Source organism: Henckelia pumila, unplaced genomic scaffold (assembly GCF_033568475.1).
Source record: "Henckelia pumila isolate YLH828 unplaced genomic scaffold, ASM3356847v2 CTG_80:::fragment_3, whole genome shotgun sequence".
Taxonomy (NCBI): Eukaryota; Viridiplantae; Streptophyta; class Magnoliopsida; order Lamiales; family Gesneriaceae; genus Henckelia; species Henckelia pumila.
Window position 1 is genome coordinate 51559 of NW_027331885.1, and position 21539 is coordinate 73097.

At 33.8% G+C, this 21539-nt stretch overlaps 2 protein-coding genes and 1 pseudogene across 2 annotated transcripts; all 3 read right to left on the bottom strand.

The window, feature by feature from the left end:
- Positions 1–3478: 3478 nt before the first annotated feature.
- On the bottom strand, positions 3479–8063 carry LOC140873862 (uncharacterized). The gene is made up of 4 exons (XM_073277136.1): positions 7653–8063; positions 5673–5822; positions 5347–5418; positions 3479–4521 (listed from the first exon to the last, which is right to left on the bottom strand). The coding sequence occupies exons 1-4, from the start codon at positions 7863–7865 to the stop codon at positions 3853–3855; spliced, it is 1104 nt and encodes a 367-aa protein (XP_073133237.1). The 5' UTR covers positions 7866–8063; the 3' UTR covers positions 3479–3852.
- A 680-nt stretch (positions 8064–8743) lies between these two features.
- Positions 8744–12482, bottom strand: LOC140873857 (uncharacterized; annotated as a pseudogene).
- A 2924-nt stretch (positions 12483–15406) lies between these two features.
- LOC140873881 (dirigent protein-like) lies at positions 15407–16089 on the bottom strand. The gene has a single exon (XM_073277161.1). The coding sequence runs from the start codon at positions 16045–16047 to the stop codon at positions 15478–15480; it is 570 nt and encodes a 189-aa protein (XP_073133262.1). The 5' UTR covers positions 16048–16089; the 3' UTR covers positions 15407–15477.
- Between the last annotated feature and the right edge of the window lie 5450 nt (positions 16090–21539).

A 21539-nucleotide genomic window follows, 5' to 3' on the forward strand; every position in this document is an offset into this window, starting at 1 on the left:
AACCTTAATGGAAGGAACATCCGCACGCGCAGCGACTAAAGCGATCGCTCAGTTCGTGGAAAGCCGTCAACACCGAAGCACCAACAAGAGAGCTCATAGAAAAGGGCTCTCATCTCATGACCCAGATAACAAAGACCCAAAAAAAACCAAGTCTAAAGTGAATGACAAAGATCCTGAGGGGATCGAGAAAAATACTACTCCTAAAGAGGGAGAAGCAAGTGGTCACACAGTTCACGACGTCTCTGACGAAAACAAAACCACTAATCCAACCCGTGGAGATGGATCTCACACATATGTAACTGGAGAGAATTCGTCAGCAATCTTGCATGCACGTCGGAGCCCGTTCACTAACATCATTCTATCTGAAACATTGCCTAAGGGTGTCAAAATCTCCAGCCTACCTGAATTCGATGGAACTAGTGATCCTCAAGATCATATTAACAAATTCTACGCAAAAACAGATTTGTATGACATCACAGATGCTGCTTACTGCAAGATATTCTGAACAACGTTATCAGGGCGAGCTCTCACATGGTTCAATAAGCTGTTGTCCGAATCCATCGCCAACTTGGAGCAACTCATCCAGCGCTTCATCCAACAATTCTCAATTAACAAACAATACCCGAAAACAGCAGCGTACTTATTCACAATTCTTCAAAAAGAAGGGGAAAGTTTGAGAGACTATATTAAGAGATTTACTTACGCGGTTCATGAAGTCCCACTTGTGAACCACGATATATTATCTGGAATAATGCAGCATAACTTGCGTCCTGGAAGGTTCAAGGAATCTATAGCAGGAAAATCCCCGAACACCTTGGAGGAGCTGTTGTCTAGAGCCGAAAAATACATCCGCATCGAGAAAACTGATAAGTTGCACTCCTCGAAAAAAAGAAAACAAGGAAAAAAATACGATGAAATATAACACAGGACAGAGAGTCATGCCAATTTAAAGAAACTCTATATTCATAGAGCAAACACCTGCAAGCTAAAATAAATTGCTTGTCGCTACTTTATTTGCTCCACAGATCAAAACTTTTACTTGATTCTCTTATTGGCTACATCACTTCCCTATAATATATTTCCTATAATATATACTAGCAAATAAACACACACATTATGTGTGCGATAAAAGATATCAACAAAAACAATGAAAAAAAAAGAAGATAGTATTCGCTAAAAATTAAAAAAAATTGAGTATAATTTTTATGTTGGATTGAAAAATATATTTCACTTAGATCTGAAAAATAAGAAATATTATTAAGAAAAAAAGAAAAAAAAAATGAATATGTTTGGGATTTGGGAGAGAAATAAGAAGTGAATTAGTTAGAAGTTAAAATCTAGAACCGAGAGAATGTGAAGAAGTGAGATGAGGGTGGTTTAGATATTTTTAAAAACATATCATAATACCATTTAGTTACTCTAATACATTCAACTTTAATAAATAGTAAAGGATTAATATATTAATATTCGGGTGAATTTGCTGCGTGTTTCTACCATATAATAACTGGATTTATATTAAAATAAAGATAATACGAAAGTTTAGAAATTAATAAAAAAAAATAACACTTCAATTTAAAAAGTATCACATATTACAAATTTAACATTTTATATTATATTATAGTAAATAAATATGCATCAAATTAAAAAAAAAATTGAAAAAAAAAAACGTTTCAACCATAATAATTTGCCGTATTGTCCCAAGATATTTTACAGTTCTTTTATCTTTTTTGAATCTATTCCTTTTTTTAATTATATATATATATATAAGTAGATATGAAGCTACGTATAAATAAAGAATAGACATAATATAATATATAATAATAAATATAATATAATATAAATAAATAAATGTATGATTGACATATTGTTATTTATTTAATAGTAAGGACATGGACCCATGGTTGAGGGGACGGGTGGCGCGTAGGTGTGGGATGACGTGGCAAAAATAAGGGATAAAATAAAGGGTGTGATTCACCAGATGGCCGCCTCAGAAGTATGTACGTGGTGCAAAAATCAATGGAACTCCACTGTTTCATGGACCCGGTGCACCGCGTTACACAGCCAATCAGGTTCCCCAGATTGATCTTTGAAATTACCATTGTGCCACTTGTCTTTTTTCTGCAGGTCCGGACGAAAATATCTATTTTTGGTGCACACCATGCCTCGAAATTGTACAAGACCAGCCTTCCTTTGTCTTTTGGTTTCATCATAGTCGTAGTTTAAGAAAAAACCCAAAATCCATAATGTCATGTTAGGTTAGGAGATGTTCGAAGTGATACCGAGCGTGGGGAAGTTTTATGTTGTCCTTGGGATAACAGTTAGTTTAGGAGATGTTTGAAGTAATTCAATCCGTGAGAAAATTATATGTTGTTTTTGGGGTTGCTATCTCAAGAATGAATGATTTGATATGCAAATTATTTGGGAGCTGTTGATACTGCCCATCTACCAGCATAGAACTTCCCTTCAGCCGTGACCATTTGTAGAAATTGATTTGATTTTATGTGAGTCCTCCAATTATCCACATTAGCCTGACTATTATCAGCAACAAGACATGTTCAATGAATTTAATGCATAAATTCATTGAACAAAGATGTTATAATATGTCAAATTTGACATAAAGGAGAGATTTTTTTTGGGATTAATAAAATACATAACAAGATATTGTGGTATGATTGAATATCAAATAGGAAATATTCAAAGTATATAAGGTTGCCCTGAATATAAGAATTTCATTTGAAAGGAAGACTTTGATTTGAGGATGATTTAAATGGTGAATTTGAACCGACAATCATCTTAGGTTTATTTCAATGAAATCTATCCAATGTACCTGCATCATATTTGGTATGATACTAATGACTGAGGCAAACGCATTGCGTGTGTGAAATGATTAAACTTTAATATATATTTTAATATGATACGATGATGTTTTTATTATAAAAATATTGTGTCTGATATCTACTCAACAATAAAAGAAAATAATGTATGATTTTTTAAAAAAAATAATTTAAAATTCAACTAGTTGCAAATAATCGGAATATAATTTATGATTTTTTGTATCATATCTTTCTCGATAATGCAATTTACATTATATAGCAAGTGAATAAAATAGAATGCAAGCCAAATATGAAAATTAAATACAAATTGATTTTTTTTATTTTAAAAAAACCTAATTTAAAGAAAAATGAAAGAAGGATAAAATTGAAACAAAAGATGGTGTCTTTGGATAGTTACTAGAGATGCCTCAACTATTATAAAATAGTATATTTGATACGACATTATTATAAATTCAATGTTAAAGATATTTTCTCTCAAACTTTTATAATTAGAACTTTTCAGTTTGAAAAAGACTATCGCGTAACACAAAAATGATACTTAAACATTTAATCCAACTTTTCCTAATTATACTTGAGTTGGGTAATAGAATTTAAATCCAGTCCTCAATTACGACAATATCTTTGTCCTATGAGAGACAATGAAATAATATCAATGAAAATTTATGGTATAATCATCTTTGTTTCTTCGTCCACAGAGAGACAATGAAATAATATAATAGAAGCAGACACTACACTGACGAATACACAGATTACAGTCTATCCGAATAATTTCACGGCTCGCCCCATCATGCAAGCCAAACTATAAATGATGGATTATCTCGACTGCGTCCATCCAGCTTCGGGCATCTCGATCACCATCATTTGCAAACGAGCTGGTAAAATTTACAGTCGGCCATAGCCCAAGAATCACCTCCAAAACGGATCGATGATCTGTTTTCCATCTTTTCTCAAGAACGAGGCGAAATACTACATAGAGTATTGATTAGTATATGAAACAGGAGGGAAAAAATCTGTTCTTTCATTTCATTAAATCCAGGAATACAAAGCCATTCCACAGACTGTGCAAGAGCATGGAGGGTAATAGATTTCTTGACCTCGTATAAGTTACACCCATCACAACCCCGAGAAATATTAGTGGCAACATTCTTTGTACGTTAAAATGTGCCAGCGCAAAAGCAACTGAACTGACTAAAATGGAGCACCACACCGGCATGTATTTAGTCAAAGAAGGTAGAAGAAAGCCTCGGAATACGATTTCTTCCCACAGAGGGGCACACACGACAAGTACTAGTGCATAAAGAGCCATTGCAATTGGATCACGTGCCATTATAGACTGCTCAACACTAGAGAGTGTGAGGGGAGTGGAAGGCATAACTGGCAATAGATCAAGGTTGAACTGAGAGAGACGGTTCACTAATGGAAACATGGAGCACCCAAGCAAAACATCAAATAGCCACTTTCCTTTATGGGTAAATCTAAACCAATCCGATGAGAGGGGACGGAATCGAGACAAAGAGCGGTAGAGTATTAGAATTCCAGCTAGGCCTTCGGTTACGTCTGTTAAAAGGCTGAACAAAGCTTGCCCTCTGAAGGTCAGTGTTTCTTTGCTGAAGCCGGCAATATGTGCAGCAAATGGGATCATCCACGAACCAATGAACCAGAATGACATAATCCAAAGGAGTGTAACCTGCATCACCAGAAAGTTTCACTACATTGTTCTAATTCTGAACAAAACACTATTCTAAAAACATGTTATATTATGAATCCTCAACCACTACTATTGAGTTGGCGTAAATTTATATTCTATAACCAAATGCTGAAGAAACCTTGTTGATTGAGCGACAGAACTTATCATACAAGAATCCAATAGCATCTCCGTAAAGCCATTAAGCCTTAGCAATTATACTACAAGTTACCTACTAACGTTGAAGAGAGCCTCTATAAATAACTGATCACTCCAATTTTTGTATAGAAGTAAAATTTTACAGGGCAAAGTTCTTGGCAGGGGCTAACAAATTTTGTAAGACAGTGCCCTATGATTAATTGATTATTACTTATTAGGTTCTGTAGACAAACAGTCATGCTTTGAATCATGGTGACGGCCTTCATGAAAGTCCAAAGTATCAATTTTTAGCTGTCTCAATGCATACTCTTGCAATGAATGGAAAAGAATAAAGATTCAGATATCACGAATGATAAAAATTTCTACTCAAATAGAATTTTTTTTTACAAGTTTACCACCGAAGATCATATTAATTGTATGTCATCCTTTCAGTTAGCCAACTAATTCTCGCAAATAACAACTAAAGACACAATACGACCAATTATAACCCAAACACAAGTATCACAACACATAAACCTGATATTCTTTTTACGTTGAAAACTTGATATATATTGTAGCTGGGCCCCGGGCACGGGCAAAGCAAAGGCAACTGCTACTTCTTAAAGACGAGATCATCACAAGCTTTTCAGGAGAAATTGTTACATATTAGAGGAAAAGGAACACCCTTACTTGAAGGATGGTCTCTGCAGTCCACGGTACAGTCCACCGTTTTCCTATCACTTTTAACAGCGCATCTACAGCCTGTAAAAAATGATGAATCCGTGGTCACACCCTTCTTGTGATTTTCATTTTCCTTTATATACTCAAATAGCTAATCTGTTCGCTCCAGAACAAAGATAAATGGTAATTCATATTTGCCACGTCCAGAGTACATTAGGATTTTGGTCATTATCTACTATTATTATTCGAGTTCTTATGGGCCATGGCAAATCAGTACCAACAGCAACCCGATAAAAAATTTCAAGAAACACCAGGTAAAGGAAAGGCGTTCCTACCTCTCTAAAATTTGGTACCCAATTTCTTTTTTCAATATTTGGTTTGCTAATTTCTGACTTCTCCGACTCCTGTAGGATTTTCTCACCAGAATCAGAGTTTGGGGAGCCAGATAAAAATTCTTCATGCCGAAAGCACAGGATTTTCCACTTCTGTGTACAAAATAACAAATTAGAACACTGTATAAAAGGCCAGTGATATTTGTACATACACTTCATACTTTTGCATTCATTTCATTGCATTGCATTGCATTGCATTGTAGCATACATATGATACTCGTGTGAAACGAAAAATATAAAAATTCATGACCAGCAGGAGGCAAATAAAGAAAGCTTGCAAGTTCAAAATAATTAATAAGCTCCAATAAAAATGCTAACCCTTTTGTCAATCTGAAAGATAAATAGTTTTTCCCTTCCCCACAACTTATCCTATCTTTTTCTCAAGTTTAGTAGGGAAGAGATCAAGAGAATGTTCAAATATGTAGTAATCTTCTGATCCTAAGGGACAGGTGTCTTGGCCTCTTGGGTTTCTGCTGTTGTTTAAGTTTTATTTAGAAACCTCAAACTAAGAACTAGCCTTACCTTTATAACATGTTTTTCCTCACCATAAGTCCTATTCAGTGTTCCATGTCTTATAAGACTCTATACTATCATGTATTTGCTATCTTGTGCCAGCATTAGAATCAACAGCATAATTCACAATTGAGAACCAGAATGTGTACATTACATAAAACCAGCCTCTTCTCCGATGGTTTTCTTCTCTTAGTCCCTCAACTTATCACAGATTTTGTGCAGGTTCAATCAATTTTACTCTTGTTTCCTTCACAACCAATTAAGAGAACCATAATGAAACCTAATCAAGCCCAAACAATGTCCGATAGACAGATTAACATCAATTACTACAGTAGCCAAGGAACATAAATTTCTGTTGCCCTCAAAAACATTTTTGAATAGTCAAATATTTCCAACAAAAAACACAAAATTAAAACTTGGAAGAGAATAAATGGTTCCTCTGAATAACAAACTGGAAATACAAAGAATAAATATTACACATTAATTTCTTCCCATATTTTCCAAAAATCAAGGCTTAAAACAACCAATTAACACAATACATTCTAGTTTATTGCTATGCTGGAGAGTATGGATCGGTGTGAGCTGATAAGGATTTACAAATACAATATCCTGATTTAGAAACACGTTGAAGATTGTCAATGCCCAAAATAATGGGAAAGACATGCTCACAAACATGTAGCTATACGAGGAAAGTAGATATGCCAAGAAACACCATTGCATAATGAATAAAATTCATTTGAGTGTAATAATATCTTTGAAGGATATATCATCAGCACATAAACCCAACAGGAAATATTACCTGTTAGCTGATACATGTCTGCAAGCTAATGCACAATATAATTCACTTGAATAACGGTAAAGAAAATCTTAGTGTTCATATACACCCGATATCTGCAGATTGATTTGAATGAGCAAAAGTAATATTTAACTACTATGCGATTTGTACTTAAAAAAATTACACAATTACATTTGATCAATCACCGGATTTCAACTAATATTTATCCAAATTCTACACAAAGAAAAATATAGCAAGCTAAACCCAGTTCATAAGTGCATTCTTGCTCAAAACCAAAAACCACAAACACATTCGTACACTAGAAATTTTGAAAACTTAACAAATTTCAATGCAAACATAAAGTTATGAGCTATCCATTATTATTAATAATAATAATAATAATAATAATAATAATAATAATAATAATAATAATAATAATAATAATAATAATAATAATAATAAACCAGTAAATAAAAAATAAAAAAAACATAAATAAATGAGTAGTTGGCTAGAAAAATCTCAGCTCCTATCCGAATTTAACACTTCAATTTCACACATCTGAAATCAATCACACGCAGATAAAATCCTTGGGCAAACACAGCAAAGAAAAGGCCACATCTTCTGAAATAATTCACCTTGGTTGGGAACCTGCGATGAGCTTCAGACACAGGACAGCTCAAAGAATGAGGAAAAACAGATTTGGGGGCGAATTTCAAAGCTCGAAATCTATGGCTTGAGGTTGAAAGTATGGGGCTTTGCGGCAGAGATTGGTAGCTCAGCATCAGATTACAGACGGGCTGGCGATTAATATCCCTAAATTTCGGAGCATATGGGTTGGTGGAGATCATAGATTTTGTGCATTTTACACATGAGAGAACCCTAGAGTGATTCAAGTTTGTTACGGGCTGTGTGTGTGTGTCGGCACCTTCCACTTGACATTTTCTTTTGGGAGTCCAAGAGAAACAATCTGTCGGATTCTATTCGATCAGTGGTTAGAAGAGAGGAGAGAGTTCCATTTTTCTATTTTTTTTTTTTAAACAAAAAATCTAATGTTGCCAACAAAAAAAAAAAAATTGAAACAAAAACTTAACCTCCATATATTATGATTACTTTTGAAAAAACACATTAAAATAAGCAATCATATGCTATCAGAAGTTTGAAATTTTATTTCTTGATTCTGCTAGATTTGAATATTTACGTTGACACCCCACGGTTTTAGTGTGCAACATATTTTCCTGAATAATTTAAATAAAAGAATTAAAATAATCATTTTCTGAATCTGTTTGTCAACATATTAATCTCAAATAATATTATAAATAAGATAATTTACGTTTATTAAACAAAAACTTCTAACTATAATTTTAAGTTTTTTTCTTTTAAAAAATTCAAATATTTACCACTTTTTATGTTCAAACACCTATCATTTCTTCGATATAAAATTGGCGTTGTCTCAGCCTTCTAAAATTACAAATCAATCCTCGTTGTGGTTCAACACATTTACCATGTTTTTTTAAAAAATGTATTAATTAATTCATTATTTTTTGTCTAATACCGTGTTCTTTTTAATTTTTTTATTTTCGAACACATTGATGTATGTATCCACCTCATCTCCACATTGAATATCCGTATTTGTAAAATATCAAACACAACAGAGGGTCATTTTAGGAGTATTGATTCAAGCCTCACAAAAAAGAAAAACGTGAGGAGAATGATACAAACTTGCAAGGCAATAAATTTATATTTACAATTAAAATCAAAATCAAAATATTTACATGACTAGACATACGTAGCGTAGCCACACTTAAAAGGATCCCGTGCCCTAGTTTATATCGAGGTCCTAACAATATCAAACCAAGGAGAGGTGAACTATTCATTCAAACCACTTGCAATGAAATAGTCAAGAATACAACCTAGCTAATACCACTTATTCACAGACGAATTAGAAAACTATAGGCAAGGACCATCTTATATCCAATTCTGACGAGTCGCGAAAGATTTTTTGGGCTCTGATGGACCAGCCATGTCTCTGCTACTAGTGACGTTGAAACCAGGGCTGCCGGCTAGTACTGCCATGAGATTTCCTCCATGGACCCTTCCTTCTGGCACTTTACTTGGTGATGAATTGCCTCCATCTGGCGGATACATTTGCTGGAGATGTATATGTCTCCAACTGCCAGGGGGAGACACGATGCTGTTCTCCATCTTCGTGAGATCAAAGCTCATGTCTTCAACGGAAAACATGTGTTTCATCTTACCAGGTTTGGTGGTTCCTGTAGTCGCACCACCATGAACTCTTTTATCTTGAACCAAAGCAAAATGAGACGTGCACAGACCAGATTTTCCCCGAGCAAATGAGCTGCAAGGACCATCACCGTTGCCAAATTCGGAACCGGGGTGTCCCCAAGAGCACCTCTTCCTCCACCATGGGCCTTGCAGAAGTCNGTGCTGCCCTGAGCACTTTTTCCACAGCCTTCAAATACGCATCTCTTGCCTCCACCATGACGTACACAGAAATCAGTACGTCCCCTGGCGCTCTTTGTACACTCTGGGACAGCACACCTCTTGCCACCACCATGTGCTACACAAAAAAGGGTCCCACCATGCACACTCTTTGGGCAGACCCCACCTCCTTCGAATGAGCATCGCTTCCCTCCCCCATGGCCCTTGCAGAATGAGGTGCTTCCTTCGGCACCCTTGTAACAACCAGGAAAAGTGCAGCGCTTTCCCCCACCGTGAGCTTTGCAAAACATGGTGCTTCCTTGGGCTCCTTTTCCACAGTTGGTATACTGGCATCGTCGACCACCTCCATGAGAGATGCAAAGACCTGAAAGGCCTTCTGCACTCTTTGTGCAATTCTCTCTCTGGCATCTCTTGCCACCACCATGCCGAATGCACAATCCAGATTTACCTCTGGCAGCCCGTGTGCAATCCTCATGATTGCAGCGCCGGCCACCACCATGGGCGATACAAAAATCAGTTCGTCCCTCAGCACTCTTTGTACATCCTAAAAATTCACATCGTCGACCACCGCCATGAGCCTTGCAGAATGCTGTTCGACCTTCAGCTCCTTTGCTGCAGCCAGGACGCTGACACCTACGACCGCCACCATGAGCAATACAAAGGCCAGAAGCCCCTCTCGCGCCCTTCAGACACCCCTGAAACTGGCACTGTTTATTATTATAATTACGTTGCTGTTGTGAGTGTGTTGTCCCGGAAGAACAGGTGACTGAGCTTATTGGTGCTGTTAAACTTGATGAGAGATCACAAGAAATTTTTGTCGATTTGATTTTCCCCATAGGCTGATTGAAAAGGTAAGTGTTTTCCATGTTCTGTGGACAAAAAGAACTTCCTGGTGATCCTGCTTCGTCTGCCCTCAAAGCTCCATCAGCAGGAACCATATTTGTTCCATTTTTCTGGGCACGGGAGTTTTGATGAACAGTTGTAATATCAGATACAGAATGCCCACTGGAAAGGCTCAACTGCAGATCAACCTTAGGCCACATATCCATCGATTTGTAATTAGAGTTGGCTGATTTTGAAAGGTCTGGTGATTTTTCCCCGCCAAGATAAAGAGTGAAGTCCAGTTCTAGATCCATAGAGCACCCTTCTTCAGTTTCTTTGGCTGATGACATTGTGGTACATACAGTTGCAGTACTCCCTTTACTGTCCGAAGAGCTTGATGAATGGCCGAGATGGAGACCCAGTGAAGATTCAAGTTTATGATCCATGGGTCCATCTATTGAGCTCCATTTCCGTTTGACTCCCTTCGGGAGAAACGAAAATGAACTTGCAAATCCAGGTGCATCAAGTCTCAAGGTTGTGTCTGCACAAGACATAAATTCAGTTCCAGCTCCTCCAATCTGGATGGAATTGCACAGGTTTGTGAAAGCATTTGCAGCCGGGTTAGCAGCAAAACCCAGATTATGGAATCTAGGATCCATGATCAAATAGCTACCAAGCAAAACTCTTATCTGAACCGCAACTCAAATTCTAATGAAGAGTCTCCTGGCTTCCGGGTTTTATAAATTATCAACAAAAGTAGGGTAAAATGCCTCAGAAGGAGTTCACTACACCCCCACTCACAAATCCTGAAGTATCACTACGGTCCATCGGCTGTAAAAGGTAACAAGAAGCTATTGCAATTAGCAGCAGTAACTCATGATAATTTTCACTAGCTCAAATCTTTCAAAACAATCTGGTAGATTTGCATCCTGTCACAAAATCACATTATCAATGAGACATGGCTGAAATCAGAAGTATACTAATGTGCATTAAGATCTAGCATAGATATGTTGATTATATACCCTAAATTAGTTTTAAACAATTGCATGTGCCTTTCTAAGCGCAATTTCCCACATCTCCAATGTGAAAAGGTAATGCAGTCTTTCTCAAGTGAAATTATGTTTTCACTTCCAAAATTTATTCTGGCACACAACCGAAAATGAAAGGCAACAAATTTCAAGATATTCTCATGCAATGGAAAAAAAATGCAGTCAAAAATAGTTTTAACATACAGAATATCAAAAGCATAACCTAACTCAAACAAATTCTTGAATAGCCAACTCATTCAGCTAGATAATATTTCCATCCCTAAAATTCAGCACTAAGATTCTAAGAAGCAAGGTAAGCAAATCAGTTGGCTCTGACATACATGATATGTAACTTTTATCCCTATATACATGATATTACGAAACATCATAAGCTGCCCAACAGGACCTCAGATTCAGCTAACCAATGGAATTCAACTATCTACCAGCCAACACACACCTCTTTCTCAAATCCCTCAAAACAGGTCGTTATAATTAGATATACGATTTCAAAGCGAAACTCGGAACTTAATCATAGGAAATCTTATTTGTGCAATTTTGGTACGTACACGACAAATTCAAAACTACAAGTACGTTTGCTTCTTATAATCAGATCAATAATATAAATGATTGATACGTTTAAGCAGAAATTATTGACAACAGATTAATAATAGTAAATAATAATAATAATAATAATAATAATCGAAGCTAAGAAATCAAAATATAAAGCAATACCAAAATTTTTTTTAAAAAATCCAATCAAATACAGAACTTGAAAAACAGTGAATTGCGATAAAAATTCTATTTCGAATCGGAAAAATCTTACCTCTTGGATTGGATCAGTGATTCATCTTTTGGATGATTTGGGAAAGATAGAGCGAAGACTTATGCCGATATTCCAGAGAGATAAAACTAGGGTTTGGGTCTGACGCCGCGCAAAAGGGATGAAAAATCAACACTACTTTACTTTTTTTACACAGAAAATTAACATCATCTATATGAAATATGAATAAGGATATCGGAATATGCCTCTAATTTATTTATTTATCAATATACATATTTTTGGTTGATTAAAATTCTAGAATATGTGTCTGGTCTGGTGATTGGGGACCCAGGTTCCTCTTCCAAATTCATATCTGGGATTGAACCTTCCCGTGTTTTTTGTACACAAACATCCATCCCCACTCAACCACACCTATTTCATTTCTGATTTCTCCTAATTAATTTACCCCTGTAAATATCTCCGATATATATATACATATATATATATATATATATTGTCAGCAATAATTATTAAATTTTTTATTTATTATTTTAAGAAAAGTAAATTTAATATTTAAAATTAATTTAATTAGCATAATAGATATCAGCTAGTGAAGAAAGGAAAAAACAGCTAGATCGACTTTTGTTTTTCCATAACTAATGATATTGCATGTTGACCACATGATCGGTTTTTTTTTTTAAAGATTAATTTTGTTTCGAGATTAAGAATTTGAGAGATAATTTTTATAAGATTTTTTGTATTAATTAAAATAATTATTAAAGCTTTTTGACATCAATTTTAGGAATACTAATAAAAAAACATATGTATATATGATATAATAATGTGTTTTTATGTACTAAAAACAATAGCTTTTTTGTGAGATTATTTCGAATCTATATATGAGATGTGTTGAATCGATTTATATTTATAATAAAAAATAATATTTGTTATAAAAAAATATAATTTCACATGGGTCGCATAGATTTAACTTCCACTATTGTCTACTCGAAATCTTCAGCCCAACTAATAATAATAATAATAATAATATTTTTAAAGTTTAAAATTCTAGATCTATTAATTCATTTTCCGTCCAACTATTTGGCGACTAAAGTTTTCTTCCAACTAATTTTAATGTCAAATTTGCAAACCAGATTTGAATTTTAGGAGATGCACTATGGCACTAATATCCTTCAATTGTCCGATATAATTATCTTTTTAATTCTTATAACTCTATACAAGTTTGCCATTTTATGTGGTTTTCAATTTTTCCTTTTCTATGGAATTTGTGAGTTTTATATATATATATATATATATATATATATATATATATATATATAAATATTAAATGTATTGATTTAAAAAATATTATTTTGTAATCATTTTGTGATTAGAAGAGGGTTAAAAATTAGCTAGGATCAATTGTTAAATTTATGATTTGAATATTAGTTTTACGAGTTGAATTTTGTGAAACGGGTCAAACTCACTCATATTTACAATAAAGAGTTATGTTTTTTACATAAAAAATAAGACAAAAACTCCTATGAGACGGTCTCAAGAGTCATTTTTTTGAAACGAGTCTCTTATATGGGTTATCAATTAAAAAGTATTACATTTTATGTCCAAAATATTACTTATTATTATAAATATGGGTAGGGTTTACCTGTTTCACGGATGAGACCGTCTCACAGAAGTATTACTCAAAAAAATAATACATTATCATGGATGACCCGGCCAATCAGAAGATCCGTTTCACAAAATTTACCCATGAGACCATCCCACAAAAGTTTTTGTGTAGTTTTACTATCATGAATATTTAGAACTTTCAAGAATAAATTTATATATTTAGTTCGCATAGTATATGCATGCAATTCACAGATGTTTTCAAATATATTATTTACGACTTAAATAATATATTTTATTATAGAGTTATTTGTACCAAATATCCCTGTGAAGTATTAAAAATACATACTTTTTTCATATGAAATTTTAATAGGCATCTTCAACCCTAACTTTTTATAAAATTAGCATACGTGCCCTTTCATATGAGTGATTTGCACACGCGCCTCATTGGACTGGGCAAACATTTTGATTTTTTTGCACCAAATACCTCTTTGAAATATTAAAAATACATATTTTATCCCTTAAGAAATAATTTTTATATCTGTTCAACTCATAATACACAATTTTAGTAAGATACAAATATAAAATATTCATCAAACATTTATCATTTTTAAATGTATTATTCTTAATTAATTTGTTTCTAAAAAAATCATTACTTTATCTTGTTATCATTATTTTATTAAACTTACTTCGTGTTTTCAATTTTTTCATTAAATATGCATTCATAAATAAGGATTTAAATACCTAAAAGTACCTTAAACCAAAAAGATAAGTTCATGCATGTTACTTTTTTGATTTAGGACTATATAGTATTGAACCAAAATCTAAATTTTTCAAAAAGATACATTGCAAAATTTGCATTAAATTATAATAAAAAAAATAAAGTCGATATATAATGATAAAATTTACTATTAAAATTTTTTTATTTTGCTCAGTTTTATCCATCTAACTTCTTCTTATAACTGATTTGATAAATTTATTTTTTACTCTTGAAATCACAATCAGTTCTCTAAAGTTGCTGGGATTAGTGAGCTTGCCTATAAAAAAAGATTTAATCAAATAAAAATCAATTATATCCTTTGACATGTCACGTATAGATTTAATCTTAAATTTAGCATTATTAATATTCGTTATAACTGTTGAGATAATGCTTTCACCAATGAAAATCATAAAAAACATCAACTCGTAATATGTCGGGAGATGATATATGGTTAAAATGATTGTTTGATATCATATATTGAGCGAAGTGTGTTTGAGACAGTTGCAGTTTCAAATTATGAAATCTCGATATATGTTAGTAAAAATATATGATAACATAAAAGCATTTTTAAATTTATTGAATTTGCCCCTCCTAATTGAAAATCTTGGGTATGCCACTGGTTACATATATCTATATATATATATATATTAGATATATGTATGTATGTATGTATGTATATATATATATATGTAGAACATCAAATATTATTTGATTTTGTGAATGAGAGTTAGGTGTCTAGAAAGTTTTTCCACAATATGTATTAATAATCTAACTCCACTGCAGTCTGAAGATTCATTTTGATTAGATAACTAGGATTAATATTTTGAAATTTCATGTTGATCAATATTTAGTTTCAATCACATTCTCTATGTTTGGGGGTTAAAATTATTGAATATCAATCAAAATTTCATAACATATAACAAAAAAACACATCAAATGATCATATAAACACACATATATATTAATGTAATATATGTGTACATGCAGTACTTTTTTTCTGATAATCTTTTTTACCAACATTCATAGAGATTAATATCAACACGAAGCCTAAAATACACTTCTCCTTCAAACGCATCGGTACTCAGCGTCGCCACCCCTCTCGTCATGAAGAAATCACCGGTCCCTCCGATGACCGAAATGTCCCTTGTCTTGTTCATCAACGGATCGGCACCGGCGAAATTTATGGTACCCTTGTGTTCAGTCGAGTTGAAAACGAAAGAAAACCCTAGCCATGAAGTGAATATATCTTTCTTGTCGTACAAGTAGAATCCCTGAGCCCGACCCACCGGAGGGGAATGGAGATTATTATCTAACGTGATCGGATCATCGAAAACGACCACGTTTCCAAAGTGATTCTGGGCCGATAAGATGGTGGTGTTCCCCCAAGCTGGGGTTCCTACGATGGCTGCCGTTGCATTCTTGGAGTTTTGCCCGTTGTAGATTATGTCGTGGAAGAAGAAAACCAGTTTCTTGCATGGTTGGCGGCGGTGCCGCCGGCTGTTTGTGGCTGAGCAGCCGAGGAGTAGGATGAAAATGGCCTTGAGAATGATCAGGTTTAGTCTAGGCGCAGTCTCAGCCATGGAGGGGGTTTAATTTAATTTTGGGGTGCAGAGGAATATAGTAACAAGATATATATAAATGTTGATAATTGGCTTCAAGTATAGGATGATTATATATATATATAGTATGTCTCAAGGTTTTTTTTTTATTATTTATATTATTTTTATAATTTATTAAAATGGGTTACAATCTAGAGTCGTGATGCGCCTTGACTTTCAAGGCAACTTAGGTCGACTTAAGTGCTTGAAAAGGTTAAATGTCATGATTAATGTTTTATAACGTACGGAAAAATTTTTCCTATCAATAATCTTCTAATCCGGAACTTCACCACATTATTAAAGTAATACTTTAATATTGAATTTAAAGGTCGATATTTATTTTTATAAGAAAAAATCCTAAAAAACGTGTAGATTTCACGTGTATCGATAATTATTTAGGAACAAACTAAAATTTTGGTTCTTTATGTTTGTCACTTTGCAATTTCGGTCCTCTATGTTTTCATATTTCAGTTTTCGTCTTACATGTTTTGAATTTTGGTAATTTCAGTCTTTTTTATTCGAAAATGCTTACGTGACACTATACACGTCAGCTCCACATCAGCACTGCATATTGCCACATCAGCGTCACATCAGAAAAAAGACTAAAATTGCCAAAAAAATAAAGATAGAGGACTAAAACTGAAATCTGAGAATATAGAGTACCAAAATCGCAAAGTGACAAACATACATGACTAAATTAAAAAAAAAATTTTCCCTAATTATCCATCACAAATTAAGTTCAATATTAAAGCAAAGTCCAAAAGTAGGATATTATTTTGCCTTGTAATTTAAGAATAATTGTTTCCCTATCATTCATTGCATTACATATTTGTTGCATATAATCGATTAGGTACCCAAATCCATTAAGTGTACTTAACCTGCAGCTTTTGAAAGTGGTTGCTTAAAATTAGTTCAATGTTGACATGTACATACGCGAGAACAATATGAAACGTGAAAGGTATCAAGTTTGCTAACTTGCTATTAAGTATAATATAAAATTAGTCACAACAATACACGATGTGTGCGTGTACATAAAAATGTGTTTTTTTAAAAAATAAAATATTTATAAATTGGTCTTAACTCACTCTATCATTTTACGACGTTTTTTCTTGATAGAAAAAGATAAAAGAATATTTTTTTGTAAAAACAATTGAAATTTGATTATATCAACAAATCATCAGCTACTATTACTTTCTCACATTGAGTAAAAGTAAAGAGATTTAGAAATCATAAAAACTCTTGTGAAACGGTCTCACGAGTCAATTTCGTGAGAATTGATCTTTTAATTTGGTTACTCGTGAAAAATTATTACTTTTTATACTAAAAATATTATTTTTTATTGTAAATATGAGTAATTAACCCATATCATGGATAAAAATTCGTGAGACTATTTTGTGAATCGACTTAAATTTTTTTAATGAAACGAAAGATGTAATTTCTCCAAATAACTCTCATGGAATTGATCTCACAGCCACCACTAATTATCCGAATGCGATATATTAACTCGTGGTGGAGTGACAAGCTACGTTTTATCCGAAAGTTAGACATTTGAAGTGTGCTGATATTATTATATTGCCTCAAGTCCAATTTGCTATAACTTTAGCGGTTCGACCAAATCAAGTAAACTGATTGGATGTGAAAGACGTTCAAAATTTTATGGAATGTTTTTTTTTTAAATACAAATTACATTGAATTTCGAAATTACATAACATTACAATACTAAATATTGAAATTTGCCCGCAAACTTGAACATTGACTCGAGACGTGCTTGTCTCGAGAAAAAAAAATACCTAAATCTACCTAAATAAATTAGAAAATCTGCCCGCAGTCAACGGAAATCAAACCTGAGATCTCGTGGTCTCAGTGCCTCAGTCTTAACCATTAGGCCAAGACCTCATTGGCAAAATTTTATGGAATGTTAATTATTAACAGTAAGGGATTTAGTTATTTTTATTCATTGTAAAAAAATTGAATAATATATATCCTTTGATTGACTCGAGGTTTAACAATTATTATAAGTAATTAGGCAAGCTTTTATTTCACAACCTACTTTATTGATCGCACATAATTTGGAAATTTAAGTTATACAATAGATATCAATTATGTTTTTCATTATATATATATACATATACAATTTTGTTATCCTGTCCACTCATCGTGCCCACCATGAGGTGACACTCAACTATTGGATGCGATAAATTGTGTGTTCAATAGTTGAGTATCACCTCATGGTGGACACATTAGGTGGGCACGGTGGATGAGCATGATAGCAAAACTCTATATATATATATATATATATATATATTATTTTAGAAAATATATTTTTTTCCACAAACTTATATGATTTTGGGTTTTGATTCATTAAGTTTTTAAAGTTTTATTTTGAGTTTTGATTCATTAAGTTTAATGCTGAAGCGACAAAAAAAAATTGATGACTCGTCAGATGTATGTCCGGATCAGAATAGTTGAAAATTAAAAGTTAATGTATAAAAACTCAAAATTAAGTTAATTTGGAAAAAAATCATTTTTTTAAACAAGAATTCGTATAAGTGTGTTATATTATTTTTTTGAATATATTTCAACAGATCATGGAAGAATGATTGGTTAATTATGCCTACTCATGATGTCAAATCTTCCCCAACCATCTTTCGATGGACGAAGTTATCCACTTGCAAGCTAATTTAAGATCGGGTAAACTAATTCCCCCCGCTGGCCATTCTTAATTGGGATTTATGGGAACTGGGAAGTGACAATAAAAAAATAAAAAAGGAACTGGATTAATTAACAAATTCGAAACTGTTATAAACCACGAGAGAAATAAGAGAGATGAATAGAGAGAATTCATGAGAGAAGAAAGAATTCATATGAGTCAATACTCAGGTGCAAATTTTATTGAACTCAATCACCCCTATTTATAGGAAAAGGTTACAAGATACAAATCTTTACAAATATTATCTTGACATATTTATCTTGATCACAAATCTTTAATAAGATAATCATCTATAATAATAATATATTTATAACACTCCCTCTTAGATGATTATTTGCACAAGCAACCAATTCTTCAAAATCTCCATTTGGCAAGATGTATGTCTGAGAACTTCATCTGGACTCAAGTGTTGCCTCGTTAAAATCTTGACAGTAAAACCCCATAGGAAAAATCTGAACGAAGAAAAAAGAGTACAACAACATATATTTTCTTTGGTATCTTTCCGACGATGGATGCGCCTCGTTAAAACCTTATCAGAAAAAACCCAGTGGGACAAAATCCTAATGAAGGAAAAAGAGTACGACATCTCTTGATACGTGTTAATTGCCTCATTAAAAACCTTGTTATGAAAAACCACATGGGAAAAATCATAGACAAGAGAAAAAGAGTACAACTTTAATTCCTCCCCCTCTTGCAAGCATCACTTGAAATTATTAACTCTTAATATTTCAATCTTATGCACTTATTTGCCAAAAATTGATTTAGATGCTGATTTTGTCAAATATATGGTACTTCAAGACCAAATATATTTTATTCTTCTTCAAGTTGACAAAAACAATATTTTGAGCATCAAATCCTTCGATGATGTTTTTAAATATATCACCATCAAATCAGTGCATTCATGACAAGTGCAAATATTTTCTCATAATCTAATTGAAATACTTTGAAAAACTTTGCTAATATTTGCTCATTGTTGGGATCGGTTCAGAGGGTAGAGGGGGGGTGAATACACTCTGAAACTTTTCTTTTTCTTCTTTAAAATGATCAAGTGAGGTTTAGTTCACTTAATCAGTTTTCTCAACTTCTAAAACGTTTTGAACAACTTAAATAGTGCGGAAATAGTTCAGAGGTTTTAGTGATGCAAAGTTTATAATGCAATGTATGAGCAGGATGTAAGATAAATGGCAGTAAATGCTAAAGCACGATTTTATGGAAGTTCGAAGGCTTAATCCTTCTACGTCTCCCCTTCTTCCACTTAGGAAGGAATTCACTAGAAGACTTTGGTTATTACAACGTCTTGTAATACACCCACTTCAGACTTAGGACTTATCCAATGCCTAATCCGAAACTCCTAGATTTACACAGATAAGATTCTCAGTTCTTATCAGACTGGTGGAAGCTTTCAGAGCAGCTTCAAGTCTCTTCAACACTGAGTATAGTTGAGTTGAGCTTCTCAGACTGCAGAGCGGTCGAGAGGCTTGAAAACCCTAGGATGATCCTTGACGATCAGATGTGTGAACTGTAGGCGAGGGTTTATTTGAGCAGCAGATGAATGATCTTGTAAGTGTGCTCAAGTATATCAGATGAGGACTTCTGATATTATTCAAGTGATTGAAATTTTTCTGAGTTGCTTGTCTCTCTTCGTTGTCTCGTATCACTTGTTGTTGTTCTTGTTGTATATATTTTTCTGAGCAATCTTCCCTTTATATAGGTCAATCATCAACGTCTTTATTTTGAACGTTCTGATGCTGCATTGAATGCACATTTAATGCTCATAAATGCATTGATGATTCTGCATGAGGATCGTACACTGCAGACAACTTCCAGGGTCCAAAACTGGAATAAACGGTCGAATGCTTTATCTGCAGTCATTCTGTGTTTTTGCCATTTTGGTACAACCTGTTGTCTTGATTTGCAGGAGTCAACAAATCTTCTGAAACGCCGGTTCTGCTTTTAATAAAAGATCCTGCAAAGAACATCTTGTCACAGGTACTTGTCTTGAGATATCTAGATAGGCAGTTGGCATTCTACCGGTAGAGATATTTGTCCTCTGCTGGTTTAAATAACCAGTCGATAGGCTTGTGACTTCAACCGGTCGAGAGATAAAGGCGGTTGACAAGCTTCCGGTAGATAGATTTATCCTCTGCTGGTTTTGATAGCCAGTCGATAGGCTTGTGACTTCAGCCGGTCGAGAGCAAAGGCGGTTGACAAGCTTCCGGTAGAAGTTGTAGTAGATTCCTGAAATACAATGGTTGGCAGCACATTCCTATACAATGAGTTGTTGTTTGTTATCACCAAAATATCGGATTCAACAATTTCCCCCTTTTTGGTGATGACAAAACTTAAGTGCTCCAAGAATAGTTGAGAACATTAAAATGAACTTCATTGAGAGAATGAATTTCATTAAGTACAATAAGCATTTTTATTACACCTACAGAAAAAAAAATGCGGCTGCGATAAGTAAAGAAGAGATAAGTTGTTCATCTTTTGAACCAACTGGCTCCTCCTGACCTATCGCCTTCTCTTCTTCTTCTGTCGGCTTCTTCTTTTCTTCTGGACTCTTCTTCACGTCTTCTTGCCTCTGCTGCTCTACGTTGCTCTTCTTCCCCCTTTTTGGCATCACCTTGGTTGAGCCGAAGGATGACCTCAGTGAGTTGAGTGCCAATGCAGGCTTGCATAGTGTCTATTTTTGCATCGATTTGAGCAAGTAGAGTGGCTTGCATAGTGTCCATCCGATCATTCAACTGCTTATGAAGGCGATTTT

Bases quoted from the DNA above. Each gene is read 5' to 3' on its own strand.
- LOC140873862 (XM_073277136.1), bottom strand. From the start codon at position 7,865: ATGATCTCCACCAACCCATATGCTCCGAAATTTAGGGATATTAATCGC. The intron at 5,823-7,652 runs GTGAATTATTTC...TTTTGTACACAG, and splicing joins ATCGCAGGTTCCCAACCAAG to AAGTGGAAAATCCTGTGCTT. The intron at 4,522-5,346 runs GTAAGGGTGTTC...CTGGTGATGCAG, and splicing joins CTGCAGAGACCATCCTTCAA to GTTACACTCCTTTGGATTAT.
- LOC140873881 (XM_073277161.1), bottom strand. From the start codon at position 16,047: ATGGCTGAGACTGCGCCTAGACTAAACCTGATCATTCTCAAGGCCATT.